Below are 25,477 nucleotides of genomic sequence, written 5' to 3'. Positions count from 1 at the left end.
AAGAAAAAGAAGATGCGAGCGTAAGGACATCTCAAAGAAGATACAGCTGAAGACGAAACAGCGAAAGAATGGAGAAACTTTGAATATTTCAAGAAGGAAGGACACAAGACAAGTAATCTACCGAAAGGACATAAGACCGTTAAACATTACGAAAATGGACAGAAGACGAAAGAAGAAGTGGGGAGTGATCTTTTCATGCTTGGGAATTGCTGTACCACCATGCAACGCTGGAAACTCGATGATTGCTCTTGATGATGATAAAAGTTTAATGAGGATTGACTCTGAAGTTGTCCGGGGGTCAACTTATTGTCAGGAAGGGCCGTGTGGGAATGAATTTGGAATTTGGAATGATTTCACTGGGAACGTAGTACCCGATCAGTAGAACAAATAGTATTATAGAGTTCTGTTCAAGGGAGGAGACGTGATGAAGTTGCATAGTACTGAATTAAACCATTTATTAAATTAAAAGGAGAGTTTTCCCTCGATATCCCCCTTTCCCAAATCCTACATATATGTCGCTATGTTAATTAGAACCGGAGATAGAGGCCGGTCAATGTTCGAACTTTGACCCCTTATAGCTCGGGTCAGGGGTTATGGATCGACTTAAGTTTTTTTTGTTTGATAGGTATAATCAACGGCTACAACATACTAAAATTTTAGCCCGATGCACAATGGAATTTTTGAGTTATTTAACTTTTAAGATTTAAAAATTTTCTTTTTAATAATACCGCCCCTAGCGGTGGTTTTATGAACTTGCGATGTTAGAAGGAGAAGTGGCATTTCATGAGAGCTTTCCAAAAAGCCCTCATTTTTTAAATTCTGACAATTAGAACTGGAGTTATGGCCATTTTAAGAAATTTTTTTGGACCCTTATAGCTCGGGTCAGGGGGGTCGGGGAACCTTAAGTTTGGTATTGATGGAAAGCTCTAAGGCCCAGCTATAACATACTAAAATTTGAGCCCGCTCGATGCCATAGGGGCGGATCTATTGAGAAATCAAAAAAAGGGTGGTCTTCAAAATGGCGGAAGGAGGGGTGGGGGGTGGGGGGTCAATACACCAAGTTGCAATTTTCACCCGATATATAACCTTTGCCGAAAACCGCAAGTCGATATCTTTTTTAGTTTAGGAGCTATTAAGCTCGAAAGAGCGGCCGGCCGGCCGCCCGGGAACTTAACTTAGCCCCCCATATATTCGTGATCAGGAAGTGGCGAAATACATTTTGGCCAAGTTTGAGCGCGATCGGACGACATGAAATTTTGTTAGGATTATAGTAGGTGAGATTGTTAAGAATCTCACCTAATATTAGGCTTGGACAATAGTTATTAAAAATATGATAACAAGATACGTATTTATATACATAGGAAATAAATTTACTTCAGGCTATTTTATACTCTTTTATCAACATATGTTTTTTTTTAAGACTATAATAATAATAATAATAATAATAATAATAATAATTTTGGCTTCGGACTAATAAATATATTAAATATAAAATTAATCTAGCTGCAATCATACCCATAGGGTACTGTATCGTAATTTTTTATACATTTTCGCTTGTCAAAAGTATATTTCACAGTTTTTGTCGAGGGTCCCGATGACATGTGAAAGTCAGCCCCTCGAAATATGGTATCAGTATATTTTACCTCTATGGGATCCGCACCATTTAAAAGTTCTTTAATAGTATCAAAATTTACTTTTTCTTCAAATGTGACGATTCATAGTGATACCCTTAAATACAACCTTGTAAGAGTGCTTACCTGTCATAGGGTTAAATATACGGATACCATACGATTTAGGACCTGTCGATACATACTCGTCGATGTAGGCTCCCTCACCGTAAGAAGATAGTTCATCTGTGAGATCCCCTAAAAATGAACCAGTTTCAAGAGGGTTTTCTTCGCCATTCGGTACCAAATATATTATTGAATCTGTATCACAATAAAACGCGTTTTTCCCAACTTTAGACAGGGCATTGTAGAGCGCTATTCTTGCATTTGTTGTGGTACAGATTCCTACCCCTAAATTTATATGTTGTGACTGAGGAATACACTCAGCTAAATAAGACCATGTAACAAAGATTTTATTCTGTCCACAGAGGTATATCTGATGCACCTCAATTTCTTCACTTGCCACAAATGACATTAATTCCTCTTGCGAACTACAGATTGTTGTCTTTTTTAGATCATCTCTTTGGATAAATTTTCCCCACAAGCTGTTTAACATTAGTTTTGATAAACTTCGAAGTCCCTTGTTTTCAGAAATATTTGCCCCGTCGAGTTTGATACCTTCATTCTCAAGATATTTTTGAAGATATTGATCTTTAGCTTCTTCGGATTCACAGTCTTCTGGCCAACCGCTGGATTCTTGTTTTATTTTCAGAAAATTATCCACATAGTCTGCGAATAACCCTCTTTCTCCAGAATCACGATCATATTGAATTGCGTCATATGACCATAACTCCAGACTTTCCAGAATTTTATAGCAGTACTGTACTGCTAATCTGATCTCATCTAACGACCAATATCCTAACAATGAACGTTCGTCTTCACTATGTGTGCATTTATCTAGATCGGATTTCTGTAATGTACACATAGCACAGAGTGGGAAAGTCAATCTGTCGTTGCACCGATAAGGTAGGCGTGGCAAGTAAAGATCGCGTGGCGGTAGTATTCTACATCTAGCGACACCATCATAAGCTAAAATTTCATCAGGAGTTGTAAAATTTCGCTTTATTGTTGGATGACCCACGAAGTATTTAGAATATTTATTGGCCCAGGGGTATAAGGATGTAAAATCGTAATAGAACATCTTATCACCCTGCTGAGCCTTATAATATAGCTTAAATACTTCGGTGCGCCCATCATACACAGCCGATCGTAAATCAAAATCCGAGTAAATAATTTCTCTGTGATTATCAAGAAGGCGGTTTAACTCGGGATACGATTTAAGTAACTTGCGAAATTTGCATTCCCAGATGAAATTGATTTTGTAACCTAACTTTTTTATTTTGTTTATTCTGTGCCTCGTCATTCTATATCGATTTTCCAGTGTATCCAGTGGGTCTTTACTGCACTGGTATTTTCGATTTAACAGACAAGTGTGACCGTGATAAAAGCATCCGAAAAATTCAAAGACTGTGTTGGAATCTTCATCAAATCCGTCAACAACAAAATTAGTATTATTAATTTTTTCTTCGTAACGTAAATTTGGAAAATCAGTTTCTTTTTGAGAAATCAACCATGTAAGACCGATTTTACTTTGTAGATGGATAAATCGCGAATTATAATTATTTTTAGGTATGATACCTAAGGTATTTTCCTTCAAATAATTTTTTCTGTAAACCTTCATAACGGCATCCGCGATAGTTACAGCTTGCAAAAAAGGATTAATATTTGTAGTTTGTACAAATGAGGCCATGAAATTTAAACATCCTGCTCTTAAGATGTGAACATCTTGTTGACAGTATTTAACAAGTTCCTTCTTGTTGTCAAATGTTTGATGCTTGTTTTCATCATACCATTCGACAAACTTAGAATACTTATCCGATGACATGTTATCAATAGGATGATAATTCATTGAAGGATATGGTCCAACATAGTCTTCATTTTCCGGCGTATTAAATTTATAAGGGTACTCACCCTTAGTGCAATCCGTTAACCCGAAACTTGCACCAAATTTAGATAACGCGAATGGGATAAAAGCAATGGAATCGATAAATGTCACGTTATTAACAGAAATGCTTAAAATTTTTCTCCCTATCAATATCGGGGAAATTTTCACATCTCTGTTACACAATTCTTGTAATATAAATTGGGCATCATATCCTTTTGAATTGTGTGCAATTGCTACAACGCACCATTTACGAAATGTGAGTACATAATCAACAAACTGGGAAACGCAATTTTTGGGATCATTTGTAAGAATTTTTTCGAAAGGATTGCAATTAAGGCAGTTTGTCGGGAATGATGAGGCACAAAAACAGGAGTGGCAAACAATGTTGGTGACGCAGAGATTTGGTAGATGGCTGAAGAAACCCTGACCTTGATCAATCAATTGAGATTCAAAATCATAAAATATTATTTGAAATTCGTTTGGAGGAGATAATTTAAAAGCTTGAACATGGCAATAATGGGGAATATTTACAATTTTATTACAATTATAGCATTTCTTTGTATTACATGTATGTTTAATATTTGGGTTTACTTTATAAAGTGTATTGCAAGAATCACAAATTCTGATCTTGTGACAAATTTTAGATTTGTGATTATTGAAACAAATATCGCCCCGAAATTCTCGATTGCAACTGGAACATTTTTTAAGGAAGGGAACAGAAGGACAAGGGGGATATGAATCACAAAGGGCACACTTTTCCGGACATTTGTGATTGTGATTATATAAAGTGTTATGGGGCGTACCTGAGATATGGAAAATATATATTAGTTTAGATAATCCTATCCTTGTCGACGCACCCACACAAACAATAAAAAGAGAATTCCACTTTACTTTTACAAACTTTATTTAACAACTTTTATTTAACCCAACACCTTATTAACACACTTCCTACTCGACTGTTCAATGTAGACTACTGTCGAACTCACTGCACAGACTGGACTGATAAGAACGTAACGGGACTTCCTGGTTTCCCCTCAACATCTCCCTCCTGAAGTCAGATCACCCCGTGATCTGAGATTGTATCCATGAATGGGTGGTTTATGTTGCGGTGAATTCCCATTGACGTCTCCATCCGTGAATCTCGATCTAAGTTGATTGCAGTGGCTCCGGATAAGACGATCTCCTTGGCACCATTGAACCAAAACATTGTAATTGACATTGCCACGTCGTTCAATGATTTCTCCAGGTGCCCAAACACGTTTGTTGGTGGTGTACATTCGAGCGAAAACCTTTTCTCCTGGATTGAAGATCCTTTTCTTTGCGCCATGTTTCTTGTTGAACTGTTGTTCCATGGTAAGATTTCTCTTGCTATTGTCGTCTTCCTCCTCCCCCGGAAGGAGAAGGTTGAGATCAATATTGAGTTTCCGTCCTGTCATGATCTCAGCTGGCGATTTTCCATCAGGCGCGCTTGGATTTGGTGTGGCACGATATGATGATAAAAAAACTGAAGAGCTTCATCCACAGTATGCTTGTGTAATTTTGCTAGAGCTCTCTTCAACGAGTCCACCATCCTCTCAGCTTGTCCATTCGATTGGCTATGGAATGGCGCAATCCTCAGGTTTTGAATCCCGTGATCCTTGCAGTATGACTGGAACTGAGTGGACGTGAAATTTGTGGCATTGTCGGAAACTATGATGCGAGGAAAACCCCATCGTGAGAATGTCTCTGACAATTTTGTGAGAGTGGCACTCGTAGTCATCGAAGTCATTCGGAAAATTTCCGGCCACTTTGAATAGGCGTCAATGATTATGAAAAAATCATGCCCTTGGAAATTCGCATAATCGATATGAAGCCTCGACCAGGGCTGCGAAGGAATTGGCCAAGAATATAGAGTCGTTTTCCCTGGTGATTTTGCCACAACCGCACAATCATCACATTTCCGGACTAAATCCTTGATGTCTGAGTCGATGCCTGGCCAATATACATAGCAACGTGGAAGAGATGTCATGCGTTCTCTGCCAGGATGAGCTTCATGAAGCTTTCTCAGAACCATGTCACGGAAAGTGGGCGGAATCACCAGGCGATCTCTATAAAAAAGACAATCACGAATCAGTGAGAGTGAGTCTTTTACCTTGTAAAACAATGACACTTCCCTGTTAGTGAAATTGTGTCCTGTGGGTGGCCATCCTTCAAGAATGTACTTCTTCACATCCTGAAGAATCCTGCACTGGGAAGTTGCCTTCCGAACCTTGTTGAAAGTGAGTGGGAGATGCCTGAAGTTATCATCCACAATGCTGCTGATCTCTCCTTCCAACTGTGCACAGGCCACGATGTAATCTTCTTCAGGTTGATGGTGGGAATTCATAAGACGTGAAAGTACATCCACGTGTCCAAATTCTCGGGTTGATGTGTAGCGAATATCAAAGTCATAGGACTGCAGAGTGAGGGCCCATCTTTGGATTCTATTCGCTGAATGCACAGGAATGCCCTTCTTCGAACCAAAAATGGCTAGAAGAGGCTTGTGGTCCGTGAATAATGTGAACTTTTTACCGTAGATGTAACGGTGGAACTTGGTAACCGCAAAAATCAGAGCCAGGGCTTCACGTTCAATTTGACTGTAATTGCGCTCAGCTTTTGTCAATGAGCGACTCGCGTAGGCAATCACTTTCTCTGAACCATCCGGGAATTTGTGTGAAATTTGAGCTCCCAGAGCCTTGGATGATGCATCGGCTGATACTTCCACTGGTCTCTCCGGAAAATAATGAATTAGGACGAGATCTGAGGATAAAATCTCCTTGAATCGATCGAAAGATTTTTGACAATCTTGAGAACAATTCCACTTGGCATCTGACTTGAGAAGATCATCCATGGGAGATCTCAAGTGACTCATTTCCTTGATGAACTTGGAGTAGTAATTGATTGCTCCAAGGAACGACCTCAGTTCTCCAACATCTCTGGGTGGCAACATCTGAGATATGGCTTGAATTTTCTCAGGATCCGGACGACATCCTGTCTGGTCGATGATGTTGCCCAGAAACTTGATTTCTGGTAGGAAAAATTGACATTTCTCCAAGCGGATGTGGAAACCATAATCACGAAGTCTCGTGAGTACAGCTCTGAGTGTCTTCAGGTGAGATTCCTCACAGCGAGATGCAATGGCGATGTCATCGAAATAAACAGCTACACCGTCAATTCCTAGCACCATTTGCTCTACAATCTGTTGGAAAATACCTGGGGCAGCCTTCACTCCTGGGCATAGACGATTGAAATTGAAAAGCCCCTTGTGTGTGTGTATCGTGAGCATTTTCCGAGCATCATCATCCACCTTGATCTGTAGATAAGCATCAGATAAATCAATTTTACTGAATACTTGCCCAGACGTGAGTTTGTTGTAGACTTCAGTGGCTGATGGAATGGGATATTGACTTGGTTCCAAACAATCATTTAGCCCCGTGGAATAATCTCCAACTAGTCTAATTTTTCCATTTGATTTGCGAACAGCAACAATGGGAGCTGCCCAATCTGATGACTCTACTGGTGTTATGATATCCAGATTTTGAAGACGCTGGAGCTCTTCCTCAATTGTCTCCATCAGATGGAATGGAACTGGACGTTTCTGACGAAAAACAGGAACAGCGTCAGGCTTCAGGTGGAGTTTTGCAGAAATTTTTGTGCAGAGACCTAAGGATTCAGTGAAAACTTCAGAAAATTCGTCTTTGAGTGTTTGAATGGATTCAGCTTTATTTATTGATGGAACTTTCATCACACGGCAAAAAGTTGATGGAGCTTTGTCCCATAATTTGAATGTTGTTATGAGATCAATGCCAAATAAATTGCATTCGTGTGTGTTTGTGACATAAAATGTCCCATAGGCTGAATCATCTTGAAGTTTGACATCAGTAGAGAATTTTCCCTGAATAGGAATGAGATTTGATTGAGCATCTCGTACAGAAGAATTGGTTTGCATGAGGTGTGGTGCACCAATTTTTTCCCATGTGTCTTTTGAGATGATGGAAATATCTGCACCTGAATCGTATTGAAGATTCACAGATATCCCGTTGATCGACACAGTGATGAAACGCCTCTCATTCACAAGTGTTTTGCCCACAGTGTAAACAATGTTGGTGTTGAATGACTGTGAATTTTTCCTATTATCCTTGGTCTTCTTGGAATTAGCACGTTTTGAACAGGAGCAGTAGCCTTCTTTGTGCCCAATGGAATTGCAATCCTTACATTTATGCTGAGCATAAGTGCATTCGGAAGAAAAATGCATTGCGCCACAATTCCAGCATGGTGTTTTGGGTATTTGTTTTGAATTTGCAGAATATCCCGGTTTGGATGACGATGATTGTTGTGACTTTTGAGATGATTTTTTTGGATTCTGGTACTTGTTCCTCTGAACGACCTTCACCGATTTTTGTTCTCTTTCTAGCACGCTAGCATCCTCTTGCACTCTAGAGAGTCGCTTGGATTCATTTAGCATGAACTGTAAGTTGATTTTGCTCACATCTTCTGTCTCTAGCTTGTTCAGCAAACGAGTTCGAAGTGAGCTCTCTTTTTCACTCCTCAGTCCCGCTAGGTAGATAAGAGCTTTGAAGGCATCATTGGACAGTGATAAATTTTTCACATCTATCATTTACCAGTGCGGCATAAGTCACATAATCATCAGAGTCTCTTTTTGTAGTGGTGATACAGTTGTATCTGGCACGAAATAGTGACTCTTCTGGTCCAAAAAGTGATTCTAAATTCTTCGCAGTCTCCTCATAGTTCAGATCTTTGGGCTCTTTGGGCAGAATGAAACGGGCATAGCGTGAAAAAGATGATGAATCAGGCTTTCGGAGTAACAATCGCACTCTAGCGCCATCTGAGAGCGCGGAGCCATCCTCTAAAAAGATTCCTTTGTGACGTTTGTACCAAATGTCAAACGTAAGCCCTGTTTCCGGATCATGTGTAAATGTAGAGCATGAGTTTGCCAAAGATTCCAATAAATCTGGAGTCATTGGTGGCATAACCTTATCCATCAGCAATTTTCTTGAAATTTCCTTCAATTGTTCTTGCTGAGTCTGAAGAATTTTGGTGAGAATTTCCATCTCAGTGGGTTTGCTTGCACTTGCACCAGCTGAAGTGCCTTCAGACCTCGTGGTGGGCATGTCCGGTTAGCACGTGATGAATCAGAAAAAAAAATTTTTTCTTGACGTTAAAATTTTTCACTTTTGCAGACTTGTGGGACTCTGGGCAGGCCGTGGATCTGTGGAATTCCAAGCCAATCCTGATCTTGATGGGAAAAGTGGCTCCAATCCGCCGTCGCCAGTGTTATGGGGCGTACCTGAGATATGGAAAATATATATTAGTTTAGATAATCCTATCCTCGTCGCCAGTGTTATGGGGCGTACCTGAGATATGGAAAATATATATTAGTTTAGATAATCCTATCCTTGTCGACGCACCCACACAAATAATAAAAAGAGACTTCCAGTTTACTTTTACAAATTTTATTTAACAACTTTTATTTAACCCAACACCTTATTAACACACTTCCTACTCGACTGTTCAATGTAGACTACTGTCGAACTCACTGCACAGACTGGACTGATAAGAACGTAACGGGACTTCCTGGTTTCCCCTCAACATAAAGTGTAGCACATTTTACATTCTTTTCTATAGTTAAAGAATGATTTGATATTACGATTTAAAAAATAATGAATATTATTTACATCGTAAAATAGATTTATATACAATGCCTCATTTTTAGATGTTTTGTGTGATCTATATGCAACACTCTTATAATCTTTCGTGTTATCAAAAACTGTGACTAAATATTTAGGAAAAACTTTCTCAAATTTAGAAATAAAACTTAAGTTGTACTCCCCATTTTGCTTTACTGGAACACCACATTGTTCAATGAACCCTATTGTATATGATTGAAGCTGATTACTATATCTGCAAGCGAATTTTACAATTTCAATGTGAGAATGAGATTCTCAATTTGAGAATATTTTGTTCGAAAAAATCGCTCGCAACTCAAACAATGCGAGTTGAGTTTCAACTCAATGTGAGTAAAATTGTTTGAGTTTGAGCAAAAATGTTGAGTTTGATAAATGAATAAACTCAACATTTTCATCTTTCACATTTACTTTAAAAAAATGTTCCAAATAACTTAAAATGAAGAATATTGTTAATTTTGATTAATTTTGAAACTTAAAAAGGCTCTTTATCTGCAAATAAATGAGTATTTATTGTGAAATTAGCGCAAAATATGTGTTCAAAAATATTTCTATTTCAGCCTGATTTATCAATTTTCCTGTAAATTAAAATTCATTTTGATACTTTCCTCGACTTTTTATGAAAAGTTATTGACAAACATGTTTTAATTTAAGGGAAATAATGAATTAATATAATATAAATCAATTTTTTATGCGTGGCGCGAGAAAAGTTAGGTTAAATTTACTCAAATGTCAACAACTTTCAAAAATGTTGATAATTAATTTGAAAGATTCTCACAAAGTCTTGGACTTGTGAAAATGTGATGATGGTAAGGAGCAAAGGATGAAAATCCAAGAGTTGCTCTCTAAAATTTACAAATTCTTATATTATAGTGGATGAGGATGAAGACATTGTACAGAATTATGAATTAATCATTCCCGGACAGTCCCTAAGTCTCTAAAAAAAATCTCTAAAATTTTAAAGAATCTTAGCACCTTCAGTGCTTTAGAAAAATGCTCAATTAGAATTTAAAAAAATCGTGAGAAACTTCATTGAGCCAGTTGAAAGAAAATTTCAGCTGAAGAAAAGACGGAGAGCCTTGATCGACACAGATGTGATCTCAACACCGGCTCCGAGTCCTTGTCCGAGTCAGAAGTACTGGGAACTTCTGGCTCAGAAGAGTCTGGTGGCTCTAGTAGATGCCCTGAAAGACCTCGAAGCTCCACCCGAGGTGAAGGATAGCATAGCCGGCCAGTTATCCTGGCGTCTCTGGCACTTTTTCCCTGCAGCCAGAGATGCAGTCACAGCATTTTTCCCCCTACGCAAAACACACAACTCTAAGAGTTATTTTACTCTGAGGAGAAGCGTCTGGTGGCTCTAGAAGATAACCTGAAAGAGATCGAACCTCCACCTGGAGTGGTGGGTAGCGTGAGCGTGGCCAGACTTATCCGGACGCCTCTGGCAGTTTTTCCCTGCAGCCAGAGATGCATTCACCCCATTCACCACACCTTTCCCGCACACACAAAACACAACACCAAAAGTTGATTCACTCCAGGTGGTGGATACCGCGATCAGAGCCTTCCAGACGCTTCTGTGATCATACTTCGTTCATCCAGGGACTCAGTCACTTTCCCTCCACACAGAGACACTGTCCAAGAACTTATTGGAGGTTATGTGTAACGTCAACATATATCTTTACAAATATTCACAGCTATTGTAATTGACTGAAAAGCGAGATATTTTACTTTTTATTAAAATTACGTTATGCATTAATTTTCAATTTTTTGAATTCAAGTTCCTGAACATTTTTCTCGTTGATTTAGTCCAATCATTTACGAAAATATGGTACTTTTGATACGCTCAGTAATTTATTTTTACGCTCTGCATTTTAAAAAATAATTCCCATTGCATTATGGATTCTAAGATTTCTCTATAGAACCTAAATTTGCTTAAATCAGTTAAAGGGCTTCCGGAATTAGCAGACCAATTCGTCATAGTGTTCCTAAATAACAAAAATCTAATTGTGAAACATGAAATAAAAAAATGGAGAAAATTGTGAAATTCAAACATTTATTCAGTTGAGCAAAAATGAGTTTTTACAGATAAAATATTGATTGTAAAATTTGTATGTATAGAATTTCCATTCTATAAGACCTCTTAAAAATAAGAGACAAAAGACGGTTGGATTTTGAATATGCATGGAGGGAGAGAGAAGGAGGAAAAAGTGGTGAATAAGATCAGCTGGAAAGAAAGTAGGGGAATGAGGGGGAACGAGTCAGAGAGTTACGTAAGATTTGATTTGACAAAGAGACGTGAGGAGAAAAGTGTATAAGTTTATTTTGTGAATTATAAATTAAATATTAGTTTAAAATACAGAAAAACGACAGTGACGTAGAGTTAAACTGTGTTCAGTCTAGTAGTGGAGAAGTTGGTGTAAATAAAATAATTGGTGAAGGTGAAAAGTGTGTTTCACTGCCTCAGTGGATTTGGAAAAGGGCATTTGGCGGTCATCGAGGAAACGTCTTCTGGAAAATCCAGCGGCCTACGTTCCGGATCACTGTTGAAGATATTTAATAAAGGAATATATATTTCCAGGTAAACTGGGCAGGAAGAAGAGGGTATTAGATATCACAGAATCCTATCACAGAGAAATTATTGTTTACCACAGGTACGTGAATATCACAAACGGTAGAAGGAAGCCCAAGAAACACACAGTCCCTGACAGATTTATAACACCACAATATATTATAGGTAATTCTCCACATCAGTGGTCCTTCGAGCCGGATCACTGTTGAAGATATTTAATAAAGGAATATATATTTCCAGGTAAACTGGGCAGGAAGAAGAGGGTATTAGATATCACAGAATCCTATCACAGAGAAATTATTGTTTACCACAGGTACGTGAATATCACAAACGGTAGAAGGAAGCCCAAGAAACACACAGTCCCTGACAGATTTATAACACCACAATATATTATAGGTAATTCTCCACATCAGTGGTCCTTCGAAGGAAAAGAGACCCCAACGAGGAGGCTTCAGTCACACGGCATCAGCCACGAGAACCTCGCAGTTTCGCCTGTTGACATTCGCACTCTGAAGACAATTGCCTTGTAGAAAAATCTTGGATATCTGCAGAAAATCTTTGGCCATTCACTGGGTATCCAGCAGAATTGAAAAGGAACTCCACGAAGAAGAGGACAAAGAAGCAGCTCCAAAGATGGCGAATATCAAGAGTCGAAGCGCATATAAAGGGCAACTTACCAGTGTAAAGACAGCCATATCCCGCTACCATGAAGATGAAAGTCTGTTGAGTAGAGACGGTGCTCGAGCGTACCTTGAGACGAATTTGGAGATTTGTGACAGAATCAGGGTTCGATACAATAGGGTACAGGATGAAATCATTAACCAAGCTGAATCAGAAGAAGAGCGCGAAAGGGAAATTGAGGAGCAAAATAATTTCCTATTGGAAATTGATGAAGCGGAAGAGAAACTGACTGAACTGATTGTCAATATCAAAGTCAATGAATCTGCAAAGAAAGATCTTTTCCATTCAACCATCATTGAAGATGAACGAATTGACAAACTTCTCGATGGCTTCTCAAAACTCGTAGAGCGTATGGATGGTAGTGAGAATTCCAAGTATTCGAAACTCGAACCAGTGAAAATCCCCACATTCAACGGAGAGCATGCGCAGTGGCGTTCATTCAAAGAGATGTTCATCAATCTGGTGGACAGCAACAAGAAACTGTCAAAGACGCAAAAGCTGCACCATCTCAAGGCGAAATTGACCGGAAAGGCCTTTGACGCCATTGATCATCTCGATATGTGTGATGAAATCTACGACATAGCGTGGGAAACCATCACAAACCGATTTGAGTGCAAGAAAAAGGTCATAAACGGTCACATCGAACGCATCAAGAGCCTACCTACTCTGAAGAATCCTATCGTCGATGATCTCAGGAATATCTACGATGTCTCCACGACGACTATCAATGCAATGGACGCTTTGAAGGTCAACACTCGAGATCCGTGGATCATCTACGAAGTCCTGAGCAAACTCGATCACGAGACACAGATGTTATGGTCGCAGGAGCAGTCAGACGTGCCAACATGGGACGAGTTTAAGGTATTTCTAAATAAACGTTGTAAAGCTTTAGATTTATGTCCATCCACGTACACTAGTAATGTAAATAGTTCAGGTTCAAAAGTTCAAATTCAGAAACAAAAAATTGTAAAGTCCCTCACGATCTCTAAAGAAAATTCAAGTCAAAAGCATGAGTCATGTAGCGTTTGCAAGAAATCCGCACATAAGTTGTGGAAATGCGGTAAATTCAAGTCATTTCCTGCAGCCAAAAGGCTCGAAACTGTTAACAATTTAAATCTTTGCATGAATTGTATATCAGAAAGTAGATCCCAACATGCTGTAGACAAATGCCCTTATCCTCCTTGCAAGCATTGCAATAAGTCTCATAATTATTGGGTTCACGATGCTCTCTCCAACCCCCCGTCAAAGGTTACTCAAGACAATCCTCAATCAGTTTCCGAGGATCAGAAGAAGCCAGCCGTGCTGAGTAGCTTTCTTCCGTCAAACAAGAGTGCCAAAGGTGAGATTCATCGCTCTATTTTGAAGACAGCATGTGTAAGAATTCTGGATTCCCAACAAAATGTCCATGTGTGTCGCGCCCTTTTGGATTTTGGATCCGAGATTTCTGTGATGACAACCGAATTGTGCCAGAGATTGAGATTGAAGTTGCAAAAGTCCCCTTACACTCAAGTTGAAGGATTTCAAGGACAAGTAAGCAGCCTCAAGCATCAAGTGAATGCAATCCTCATCCCTCAGGAAGGAACGCAAATTTCTTTGCAATGTCAGGTTTCACAAAAGATTTCCACCAATTTGCCTACATCTCAGATAAACCCTCGGGATGTAAGGGTTCCCACGGGATTCGTGCTCGCTGACTCAGAGTGGCATGTGTCTAGGCCAATTGACCTACTCATCGGAGCAGCACACGAAGACGAAATTATGCTGGACGAAGTTTACAAAATGGGCCCAGGAATTCCATCACTCAGAAATACCGTCTTCGGTTGGGTAGTTTGCGGAAAATGGCAGCCTAATGGCGCACAATCAGCAGACACTCCCCCCGTTTGCCACACAATATCCCTGAAAACCATTGATGAGACCCTCAGGAAATTCTGGGAACTCGAAGAACTCTCAGAAGAATGTCCACAAACGGTCGAGTATAGGGAAGTGGAAGAATTATATTCAAGTACGACAAAAAGATCGGAAAACGGTCAGTACAATGTTCGTCTACCTTTGAAGGGAAACTTCGGTGAACTCGGATCTAACCGAAAGCGAGCTTCAAGGCAAATGAACTTCCTAGAGAGAAGGCTCTCACAGAATCCCCAACTATACAAGGAGTACTCTAATATCTTTGAAGAGTATCTGAGTTTGGGAATCATAGAGAGAGTGCCTCTGATCGAGCTTCAAGCTAAGTCATATTATATGACACATCACTGTGTTGTTCGAGAAAACGCGTCATCTACCAAAGTCAGGATCGTTTTCAACTGCGGATCTGTTTCTGAGACCGGCATAAGTCTCAACGATGTTATCAAAGTGGGGCCTGTCGTTCAACCGGAGTTGATAGAGATCTTGTGGAGATTTAGACGATTCCCGATTGCACTATCCTGTGACATTGTCAAAATGTATTTGCAGGTACTACTCAATGAGGATCACAGAGATTTGCAACGTTTTCTTTGGCGAACATCACCAAGTGAACCAATCATGGACTACAGGTTCAAGACCTTGTGTTTTGGCAATGCTGCGTCACCCTATCTTGCCACAAAGACGTTGACCAAACTTGCAGAAGATGAAGGAGAAAGTTACCCACGAGCAGCAGAAGTTCTTCGGAACAATTTTTACGTGGATGACTGTCTATTGTCAGTGGAGACCACAAAGGAAGCGATCGAGGTGCAGAAAGATCTCATTAGTCTTCTCGGCAAAGCTCAAATGAAGCTATCCAAGTGGCAATCCAACTCTCCGACAGTACTTCAAACATTGCAAGAAAGCAACACAGAGGCAAAGGAAGTCTCAATCTCTGATGGCTGCGTGAAAGCGCTAGGATTGATGTGGAATCCGTCAAACGACACCTTTTCATTTCAAGTCGATACAATGGTCGAGAATTTAGTTCCAACCAAGAGAAATATCCTGAGAGTGGTGGCAAGGATTTATGATCCGCTAGGACTACTAGCCCCCATCACAATCAACGCGAAATTAATCTTGCGGAATCTTTGGAAGAATGAGATTGACTGGGATACCGAGGTTGAGGGAGATATTTTGCGAGAGTGGAAAAAATTTATTGCCTCACTACAACACATTCCGTCTATGAGAATATCTCGATGGACATCGAAAAACGAAAATGTTTGTGAAGAGCAGCTCCACATGTTCTCGGATGCCTCCAACCTAGCCTACGGAGCCGCAGTGTACCATGTCACCAAGGATGTCTCAGGACGAATTTCAAGTCAGATGTTGACGGCGAAGTCGAAAGTTGCGCCAATCAAAACTAAGACAATCCCGAAGCTAGAACTTTGTGCAGCAACACTTGGGGCCAAACTGTTAGCAAAGGTCGCAAAAAGTCTGAAAATCAGCAAGGTTTATTGTTGGGTAGACGCCAAGGTAGTTCTTGCGCAAATTGCATCCGCTTCAAACAAACAAGACGTTTTTACCAAAAATAGAGTGACAACGATCAGAGAGTTGACAGCTGTTGAATGTCGGAGACACGTTCCCACAAAAGAAAACCCGGCAGACCTCATTTCAAGAGGAACCACAGCCATGGAGTTGAATAACTCATCATTGTATTGAGAAGGCCCTCATTGGTTAAAGGAGAGTGATTTAGCTTGGGAAAGCAAGGAAAGTGTTCCACCAGCAGTCGAGGAGTCACAAGACATTTCAGTCACTACACTCACTGTCAACAAATCAGAAGCATTCATGAGCAGCTTCAGACGATTCACTTCACGTAGAGGAGTTTGCAAAGAAGTGTTCTCAGATAACGGAAGGAATTTCCTAGGAGCATCACGTGAACTTCAACGTCTGTTAGCAGAAGAAGCTCAAACCATTCAAGACCAAACAATCAACCAGAACATTACCTGGCACTTTCAACCGGCTCGTTCTCCGCACTTCAACGGATTAGTCGAAGCAGCAGTGAAGTCAGCAAAGACTCATCTCAAGAAAGTTATTGGCGAGCAACGACTAAATTATGAGGAATTTTATACAATTCTCACACAGGTCGAAGCCGTGTTGAATAGTAGGCCGATCACCATTCTGTCGGACGATCCCAGAGATCCACAACCATTGACTCCGGGTCATTTTTTGCTTTTGGCACCACCGACTCAGCTGCCTGATGAAAATCTTGCATCCGTGAGGATGAACCACTTGACAAGATGGCAATTGTGTCAGCGGATTGTACAAGATTTTGTGAGAAAGTGGAGGCTATCCTACTTGCACACACTTCAAGAGCGCTCAAAATGGCACACGGAGAAAGAGAACCTGAAGGTGGATGACATAGTGATCTTACACGATGCTTCCATAGGAACCACCAAATGGACAACAGGAAGAGTTGTTGGAGTTCACACTGGAGGAGACGGGAAGGTGAGAGTCATCGACATAAAAACCCCGACAGGCACCTATACCAGGTCAGTGACTAAAGTTGCCAAATTTCCAACATGTGAGAGTCACAATCTCCCCCGGGAGCATGTATAGAATTTCCATTCTATAAGACCTCTTAAAAATAAGAGACAAAAGACGGTTGGATTTTGAATATGCATGGAGGGAGAGAGAAGGAGGAAAAAGTGGTGAATAAGATCAGCTGGAAAGAAAGTAGGGGAATGAGGGGGAACGAGTCAGAGAGTTACGTAAGACTTGATTTGACAAAGAGACGTGAGGAGAAAAGTGTATAAGTTTATTTTGTGAATTATAAATTAAATATTAGTTTAAAATACAGAAAAACGACAGTGACGTAGAGTTAAACTGTGTTCAGTCTAGTAGTGGAGAAGTTGGTGTAAATAAAATAATTGGTGAAGGTGAAAAGTGTGTTTCACTGCCTCAGTGGATTTGGAAAAGGGCATTTGGCGGTCATCGAGGAAACGTCTTCTGGAAAATCCAGCCGCCTACGTTCCGGATCACTGTTGAAGATATTTAATAAAGGCATATATATTTCCAGGTAAACTGGGCAGGAAGAAGAGGGTATTAGATATCACAGAATCCTATCACAGAGAAATTATTGTTTACCACAGGTACGTGAATATCACAAACGGTAGAAGGAAGCCCAAGAAACACACAGTCCCTGACAGATTTATAACACCACAATATATTATAGGTAATTCTCCACATGTAAAAAAAATTAAAAATGGATTTTCAACAATTATATAGGTTTCATTAAAAGGGAATTTAATTCTAAAGACAATAAACCTTAACAGCTGAATGTTGAAATGAAAAATAACTTCAGTTTGTATCACATACCAAAGTTATTCTAGAGTTAAAGTCAAGCCAGTTTTAAATATATTTTCGTATGCAGGAACGTGGAATAGTGCTTTGGCGTAAGCTGTTTTTCTCATATGTTTGGCTTTTCTGACATACCAGAAAATGTCAATTCATCTCTTTGAATTATTTGTATTTACTAGTATTTTTTCACCAAAATGACACACAGACTTCACCGCATGTGAAAGAGAATCAAATAACGGTGAACATAGTAACTTATCTAGTGCTTTCTTTCTTTGTCAAAGCACCAACGCTGTTTGAACAACAAATCTTCATTCTGAGGACTATCCCTAAAGTGGGGATAATTTTAGTACCATTTTATTTTATAAAAAGGGTGGCAAAGCGTCCGAGGCTTTGCGAGTTGCTCGAACTCCCGAGAAAAATCTCTGCCTTGCCCTAGACACACTTGCGACTTAAGCCGAGAGACGACTTTGTGAAAAATGATAGAAATGTAGTTTAACCATTATTTCTGATATAATTACGCTAAGCCGTCTCTCGGCTAATCCTCATGTCTGTCAAGGCCCTTATATACCTTTTCGCAATTTTTCTGATGCATATAAAATTATTGTCGAATTTAATTTGTTTTTAAATCACCACAAAACCAGCTTAAAATTGAAAATTGTTCAAGAGGATTTGAAAAATCAGTAATCTTTTAATTAAACAAAACGGGTGAAAATTAGGCCTTAGATTTTAAATAATTCTAGATGGCGAATTAACTTGTGACAGGTGTTTAAGGACGAAATGTTCAGCTGAACTACCTCCGAAACATATCCAAAATGAACGAAATCGTCAGGGCCAACTTTTTGCAAAGTAAAAAACATGTTTTTGGAGGGGTTAGAAGGAGTGGGGTACTTTGAGTAATTTAGTTGGATAGAGAATATATTGACTTGTGGGGGGGGGGGGTACCGAAGACTGGAAATCAATATTTCTTGCCGTTTGGCAGCTAGGGTGGTGAGAAGTTAAAAAAAAGTCGATTGTGGAAACTGCTCTCTCTTGGAGTTCGAGCAGTTAAAATTAAGTTATAATTCCCAAAACGGAGATTTGTTCCAATTTTCTTTACAGTGGTATTTAATGTAAATGCTAATAATTTTAAAAATATTTATATACAAGTAAAAAATGAAATTGCGGTAGTGTGGTCAAAATAAGAATCACAAGTCATGTAGAATGTTTGTGCTTATACACATAATTTATGATTTTGCGTAGAAATTTGAATTTTTCTTCTAGCAAATTTAAGGATTATTCGATACCCTCAAATATTATTTCGTGAACTAAAAATCGTGCCTTAGGGTGCCGATTATAGAATTAATTCGATTAATTCACTTTTTGAAAACATTAATGTTCTGACACTGGAATTACCAAATGTAAACATCACTTTCCAGTATAACAGTTTGAAATATTCTCAAAAAATATTCTCAACTCAATCTTAGTTGAATTGAGTTTGAGGATCTCATTCTCACATTGCAATTGTAAAATTCGCTTGCTGGTCCAACTTTTTAAAGTTCTCTCACGTCGATCGGTATTTTTGATATGTAACACTCTTCCAAAGAGGAGTGCGATCGGTAAGCAATACTTAGTAGCACCGGTGTCGATAATGCTGTATTTTTTATACCTGGTGAAAAAAAATAAATAAATAAGTATAATAAACAGAATCATTTTTATAGATAAATATACTTTTTCATCTCATTCATGCTCATATTAGCTGCTTTGTTCCTTCCTGTTCCTTGCATCATGTGCACAATATTTGCTTGAATTACGAGGTCGTCGGTAACACCAAAAGAAGAATGACTTTGATTGACTTTTTCTAGACGATCAAGTAATATATCAGCTGTGAGTCCTGTAATAGGGGTAAGACCAACATATATTGGTCTCACCTCCGGCTTTTGAGGTAGGTGTAACTCCAGCACGGCCTTATCCCCATCTTTGCCTTCGCTGGTAATTACATCGATGACCTCTTGAAAAGCATTCTCCATCCAATCAAATCCTTACACAGATCCTTCTGGTTTTTTTTCAAACGAAAATGTACAGCTAGTTCAGTAACATTAAATCGCTTGTTAAACGATTTTTGTTTGCTCATAACCTCAGCCAAATTTTGTGCATTTATGTTAGAGTGATTGCCTATAAAAAAAGAAAAACAAATTAGAATAAACAAAGAACTATTTTTTGTTTATTTTGTAGAATAAAATTTAATTGCACTTTTAGACATACCTCGACCTGACTGATTATATTGATAATCATTAGATACTTCTTCTAAGTCAATATTCATTCCAATGGGCAGGCAAAGACCTGGCGACGTGGATGATGTTGGTGAGACTGGTTCCGATCGGTCCGAGAGACCCTCCTTCAGATTTGAGTGAATTTGGGATGCTGCTAACGCTGACTGTAACGTTGTTGAAGAAGTAGTATCTGAAAGAATTAATTTAACAAATCAGTTAGAATGAGCATAAATAATTATTCAAATAATATTCATAAATACACGAAGTTCTGTTGACTTACCAGTTCCAAACCAAAGTAATTTAAGAATGCGTAGACGAATCGATTCATATTCTTCAATAGCGAAGATATCGTGAAAGAATAATTTTTTTTCTTCTCCCGAAATTTGCACTCCATTTAACAATAGTCTTTCGATCTCATTCAACAAATTTTCTATAAAAAAATGTAAACGAGGTTCTTTAAGGGCTTTAAACAAGAAAGACAGACTTTTGTTTGAAATTAAAACATCCTCCAAGAAATATGACATTGTTAATTTCACAGGTTTTCTTTTTGTGCACTCGATAAATGTCTTATGTCATGTACGACTTAAAAGAAAGTGAAATAATTTCATACACAAGAGATTTGATATCCGCAATAAGCTTTATTTTCTGCGGAATACGAAGAAAAAATTGTGCGTCAATAAACGTAAGCTAGAATTTTTTTTATTGTATCAGCATTTTTTTTAATAGAAAAAACACTAAAGTGATATTGATTAAAGTTTATTAACTTATAATACACATTTAAATTATACTTTGACTATCAAAGCTAATTTCAGTAACATTTTCATACATAAGTGGAATTTCACTAAACAATCTAAAATAGTTTATTGGTGGTCTTAAGTACATTGGTGCTGTATAAGATGTTGAATCTAATTTTGTAACACTAAGATTCTTACATGCAGTGATATATCTTTCACAATATTCCTTTACAAAATATTGAACAGAATTATTATAAATTAAAGTTGTATTAATGAAATCGTTTAATAACATTAAGTTTCGAAATTCTATTTTAGTTAAAACTATCGATATGCCATTTTGGGTAAACACTATACAACAAGACTTATTGAAGCTTAAAAAATTTATTATAATTCCTTGTGCATCTCTTGATGTAGGCAGTAATTCATGTCCCTCAATTTGATCTCCAGGGGTATCCAGTTTTTCATCAATCATATCCTTTCTAGCGCAAATTGATAACCATTGATTACGAGAGATATTAACAGAATCCACTCCAGAATGCAAATTTTGGGTTGAAATCTTTACAATGGATGTAAAATCTTTCGCCGAGAACCCGATGGTAACAAAAGTAGAATGATATGTATTTAAAAAATATGTATATCCTTGTAAGATGTTGGTGTCATTTCTACTTTTTGTTGCTGATACATCTAATGATTGGATTTCTCTTTCTGACTCTTTTGCACGATGATCTTCTCCTTGAGTGAGAACTTTCTTTTGGCGAGTCCGTTTAGGTTTTTGAGATGATTCCTTAATGTTTTTCATACTCATGAGTAATTTCCAGACAAATGTTTGTAATTATCATACATAACTTCACTTTATAAAGAGTGATTTAGAACTAACTTGAAATTATAAAGCAACTCTTATTTAAAACTTTCAAACAATATTTTTAAAATTTCTTCGAAATCAGTCGACAACCCTTCGATCATTTTCGTATAAGCGAATTGTAGAAAATAAAGTAATAAACTTATTCAGTGAAATCTTTTTTGATCTATAAAATGCATACACGCAACAATATTGTCCACAAACACTTAAAAATGATGATTGAACAATTTTTTTTATTGTAAATAACTTTGTCTGTATCTAACTGTTTTTTTAAAAAAGCATGAAGATATTTGTTCTGCAAAAATCTTCCGTAGGAGTCAAAAAATTCTATAGTTTTCTTGAATTGCGGCAGATAGATACACACCCAATGTTTTCCAGGGTGTGTAGAAATTGCAGTATTTACTACAAGTAAAGAAGGTCTTTGTAGTTGGTACATGAGTAATTGATCCATTGGAAAAACTCCATGAAATATTTCTCTAGTGAATTTATTTCTCTTAAGACACCTTGCAATCTGTAGCGTGTTCATGACTGATAATTTTTTAAGTATGTTTTTCTATATATATATATATATATATATAATTCACCATTAATAATCATCTTATAAAAAATGAATAAGTGATATTACACGCGAACTTAAAGGTACCACTCAAACATATACATACATACATACACGGATACATTCACACATTTATTTTTCGCAACCAATTTCAATTTATGAAGTTGAGATAAAGAGACGATGGTGTAAATTGCACAGGGAAATTTTTTGTATAGGCAAAAATGTGTACAGGTCACATTTTATTGTTTGTACACAATTTAGTCTCTATAGGAAAAATTGCGTATATTCACACCATGTATAATTTCTCCCCCCGTTTGATATTTCTGCATTGTGAATTATAGATCATAAGATCATCAAGTACGGACACAGGGAAAATTGGGAAAAATTGTGTATAGTCTCACTGTACACATTTTTTCCTTTTAAAGCACAGTCCTACAGTGCCATACTTACTACTTTCTTGTCCATTTTTTCCCTCACTTTTTCATAAAATTCGTACCGCACAATTCACAACCAAAAGAAAAAGTGAGGTTATGGCTATTGCAATGCAATTGACAGGTTTAAGATTCAACGTGTGACTGTTGACAAGAATCTCAAAACCCGACTTAAGTCGCGATTTGACTTCGATCTCATAGAGAATTGTAGTTATTAATAATAATTAGAGGTGGCTGATGGAATTTTATTTCTTACTGACTTTATTTTCAATAGAGTGAAAGTGTTTTGCAGTGGAAATATCAGTGTTAAATCATCGAAAAGTAATGTTTTGTGAGTGCCAAAGAATGCTAAGCCTCGTAGTGTGTCAGGAACTGACTGGACTATGAACGAGCTTAGTCGTCTCTGGACTTTAGTCGTAAGTGCGTCCAGGGCATAACTATCAGCTGAAGCAGAAAACAAGCTTGTAAAAATACTTCAAGCTGGTCATTACAATCGAGAACTTCACAGATTGCGTCAAAATCTGTCTCTTCCATCAACGAGCAAAATTCTCAGTCTAAATCCATTTCTAGACAATGATGGGATTATGAGAGTATGAGGTAGATTGGAAAAATCGGAGCTTTCTTTTAATCAGAAGCATCCAATTCTCATACCTCACAAGACGCATTTTGCCACACTCATAATTAGAGATGCTCACGAGTCTACAATACATGGCGGCATATCCTTAACATTAAACTACTCAAGAAACAAGTACTGGATTCCAAACTCCAGGTATACAGTAAAAACAATCCTGGATAGATGTGTATATTGTTTCAAACAGAAGAGGCATACCCCAAATCAATTGATGGGAGATCTCCCTCAAAATAGGGTTACTCCTTCTTCTCCTTTTGCGTCATGCGGTATTGATTTCGCGGGTCCATTTTACACAAAGGCATCAAAAGGAAGAGGAATAACCAAAAACAAAGGCTACATAGCTGTGTTCGTGTGCTTCAGCACCAAAGCAGTGCACTTGGAGTTAGTAAGTGATCTGTCGACAGAAACATTCATTGCGGCTCTCAAGAGATTTATAGGCAGGCGAGGAAAACCTGCAAATATCTACAGCGATAACGGAACAAATCTCGTGGGAGCAAAGAATGCTCTTGACAGAGAACTCAGAAATACGACCGAAACTGCCTCAAAATCCGCTGCAAAATATGCAACGGACGAGGGTATCCAATGGCATATGATTCCACCGCAGCTCCACACTTTGGTGGACTGTGGGAGGCAGCGGTGAAGTCGACCAAAAAGCACTTAAAGGCATTGTTGCTTTCTTCCAAATTCATTTATTCATGTAACAAAGTTTCCACGGTTCAAAAGTACAACGGTTCAAAGGTACAACGGATTAAAGATTATCTGTAAGAAAGGGATCAGCCATGAAGCTTTCACTCAAAATATAACCTCAAATTTTACCTGAGCAAAGCCCTCTTTCAATCGCGTTTTACTCTATTCTTCAGCTTGTCCTTGAGGTCCTATAAATTAGAAAATTCTATCAACTCCTAATTTCTCTATTCATTTCCTATCCCCTACTTACAGATATAACTTTTTTAGTCAATTTTTCTCGCACGTGGCGTCTCAAATTCTTGCCGGAATATCTTCAGTTTCCTAAAAATACAAGGTTGTCCTACAGACTTCTAAGTCAATTCTCTTTTTCAACAGTCTACTTACGATATTCCGAATTCTAAATCAATATAATTTCACTTTGATTATCACTCAATATCTTTGCGTTCGTCTCGCTCAGAATTCCCTATCACAGTGTGTTCTAAACCCTAACAAAATGGCTGCCCCTTCTTATTTAGTACACAATTCGAATTTGAATCTGCAACAGGCATTGATGTCCGATATTTCACTCACGTTTGAGGAATTTATCACGGTTCTAACAAGGGTTGAGGCAGTTTTAAATTCTAGACCAATTGCCCCCCTGTCGAATGATCCTAATGATCTGGCCGCGCTGTCCCCGGGACACTTCCTGATCGGAAGACAAATTCTTGCGCCCCCAGAGGAACTGGTTCAAGAAGAAAATCCTTTGAAGAAATGGAGGACAGTCACAAGACTACAACAGGAGCTTTGGAAAAGATGGTCGCGAGACTATCTTCAGCAGCTTCAACAAAGACACAAATGGAAACAACAGAAGGAACCCATCAAGGTTGGAGAACTTGTCGTGATGATAGACGAAAATTCCCCTCCTCAGCAATGGCCACTCGCCAGAGTGACTGAAATACACCCAGGGGAAGATGGGCTACCCAGAGTAGCAGATATCAAAACCAAAAATGGAATAAAAAGAAGGCCGATTACCAAATTGGCACGGCTTCCATTACAACAAGAACTTGAAGAAGAACCTGCTCAGCACCCAGAAACCACATCCAATTTCTGCCATACAACGCAGATTCGAGCAAGGCCATCAAGGCACTCATGGAAATCAATTCTGCTATTTATGCTTTTAGCGCTTCTGACTCTGGGAGCAGCACAAACGGACAACTACAGCATTGTTCAACCAGAATCAGGATTGTATGTGGAAAGTTTGGGTATTGCTCGCTTGAAAAGAGAAGTTCTTAGAGTTCAAATAGATTATCCCTATGATCAACTTTTCAAGGATAAGAGAATGGTTGAAGAGACCTTCCAAAACACTTCAAGGGCATGTGAGATCGCTGAAACATTAACTCACGATGTACATTGTAAATACTACGTGGAACATCTTAGACATAAAGCAGACTCTATATCGCAACAAATTGATAACGTTGCCAGTTCATCAAATAGGAAGAAACGAAGACTTCTCGGCAAGGCACTGACTTACGTATTTGGT

At 38.4% G+C, this 25,477-nt stretch overlaps 2 protein-coding genes and 1 long non-coding RNA gene across 3 annotated transcripts; all 3 read right to left on the bottom strand.

Annotated features, from left to right (window-relative positions):
• Positions 1–4,646: 4,646 nt before the first annotated feature.
• On the bottom strand, positions 4,647–5,048 carry LOC129808467 (uncharacterized protein K02A2.6-like). Its single transcript, XM_055858246.1, has one exon. It carries the CDS (start codon positions 5,046–5,048, stop codon positions 4,647–4,649), a length of 402 nt encoding a protein of 133 aa, XP_055714221.1.
• Positions 5,045–8,762, bottom strand: LOC129808466 (uncharacterized protein K02A2.6-like). The gene is made up of 2 exons (XM_055858245.1): positions 8,306–8,762; positions 5,045–8,241 (listed from the first exon to the last, which is right to left on the bottom strand). The coding sequence occupies exons 1-2, from the start codon at positions 8,760–8,762 to the stop codon at positions 5,045–5,047; spliced, it is 3,654 nt and encodes a 1,217-aa protein (XP_055714220.1).
• A 15,181-nt stretch (positions 8,763–23,943) lies between these two features.
• LOC129808639 (uncharacterized) lies at positions 23,944–24,495 on the bottom strand. Its single transcript, XR_008752436.1, has 3 exons — positions 24,343–24,495; positions 24,209–24,279; positions 23,944–24,146 (listed from the first exon to the last, which is right to left on the bottom strand). It is a non-coding gene; the product is annotated as an uncharacterized LOC129808639 (long non-coding RNA).
• Between the last annotated feature and the right edge of the window lie 982 nt (positions 24,496–25,477).

Source organism: Phlebotomus papatasi, chromosome 4 (assembly GCF_024763615.1).
Source record: "Phlebotomus papatasi isolate M1 chromosome 4, Ppap_2.1, whole genome shotgun sequence".
Classification (NCBI taxonomy): domain Eukaryota; kingdom Metazoa; phylum Arthropoda; class Insecta; order Diptera; family Psychodidae; genus Phlebotomus; species Phlebotomus papatasi.
Note: the sequence above shows the minus strand (reverse complement) of the source record. Positions and strands in the feature narration are given on the sequence as shown.

Bases quoted from the DNA above. Each gene is read 5' to 3' on its own strand.
- LOC129808467 (XM_055858246.1), bottom strand. From the start codon at position 5,048: ATGACAGGACGGAAACTCAATATTGATCTCAACCTTCTCCTTCCGGGG.
- LOC129808466 (XM_055858245.1), bottom strand. From the start codon at position 8,762: ATGCCCACCACGAGGTCTGAAGGCACTTCAGCTGGTGCAAGTGCAAGC. The intron at 8,242-8,305 runs GTATCACCACTA...GGTAAATGATAG, and splicing joins ATTTCGTGCCAGATACAACT to ATGTGAAAAATTTATCACTG.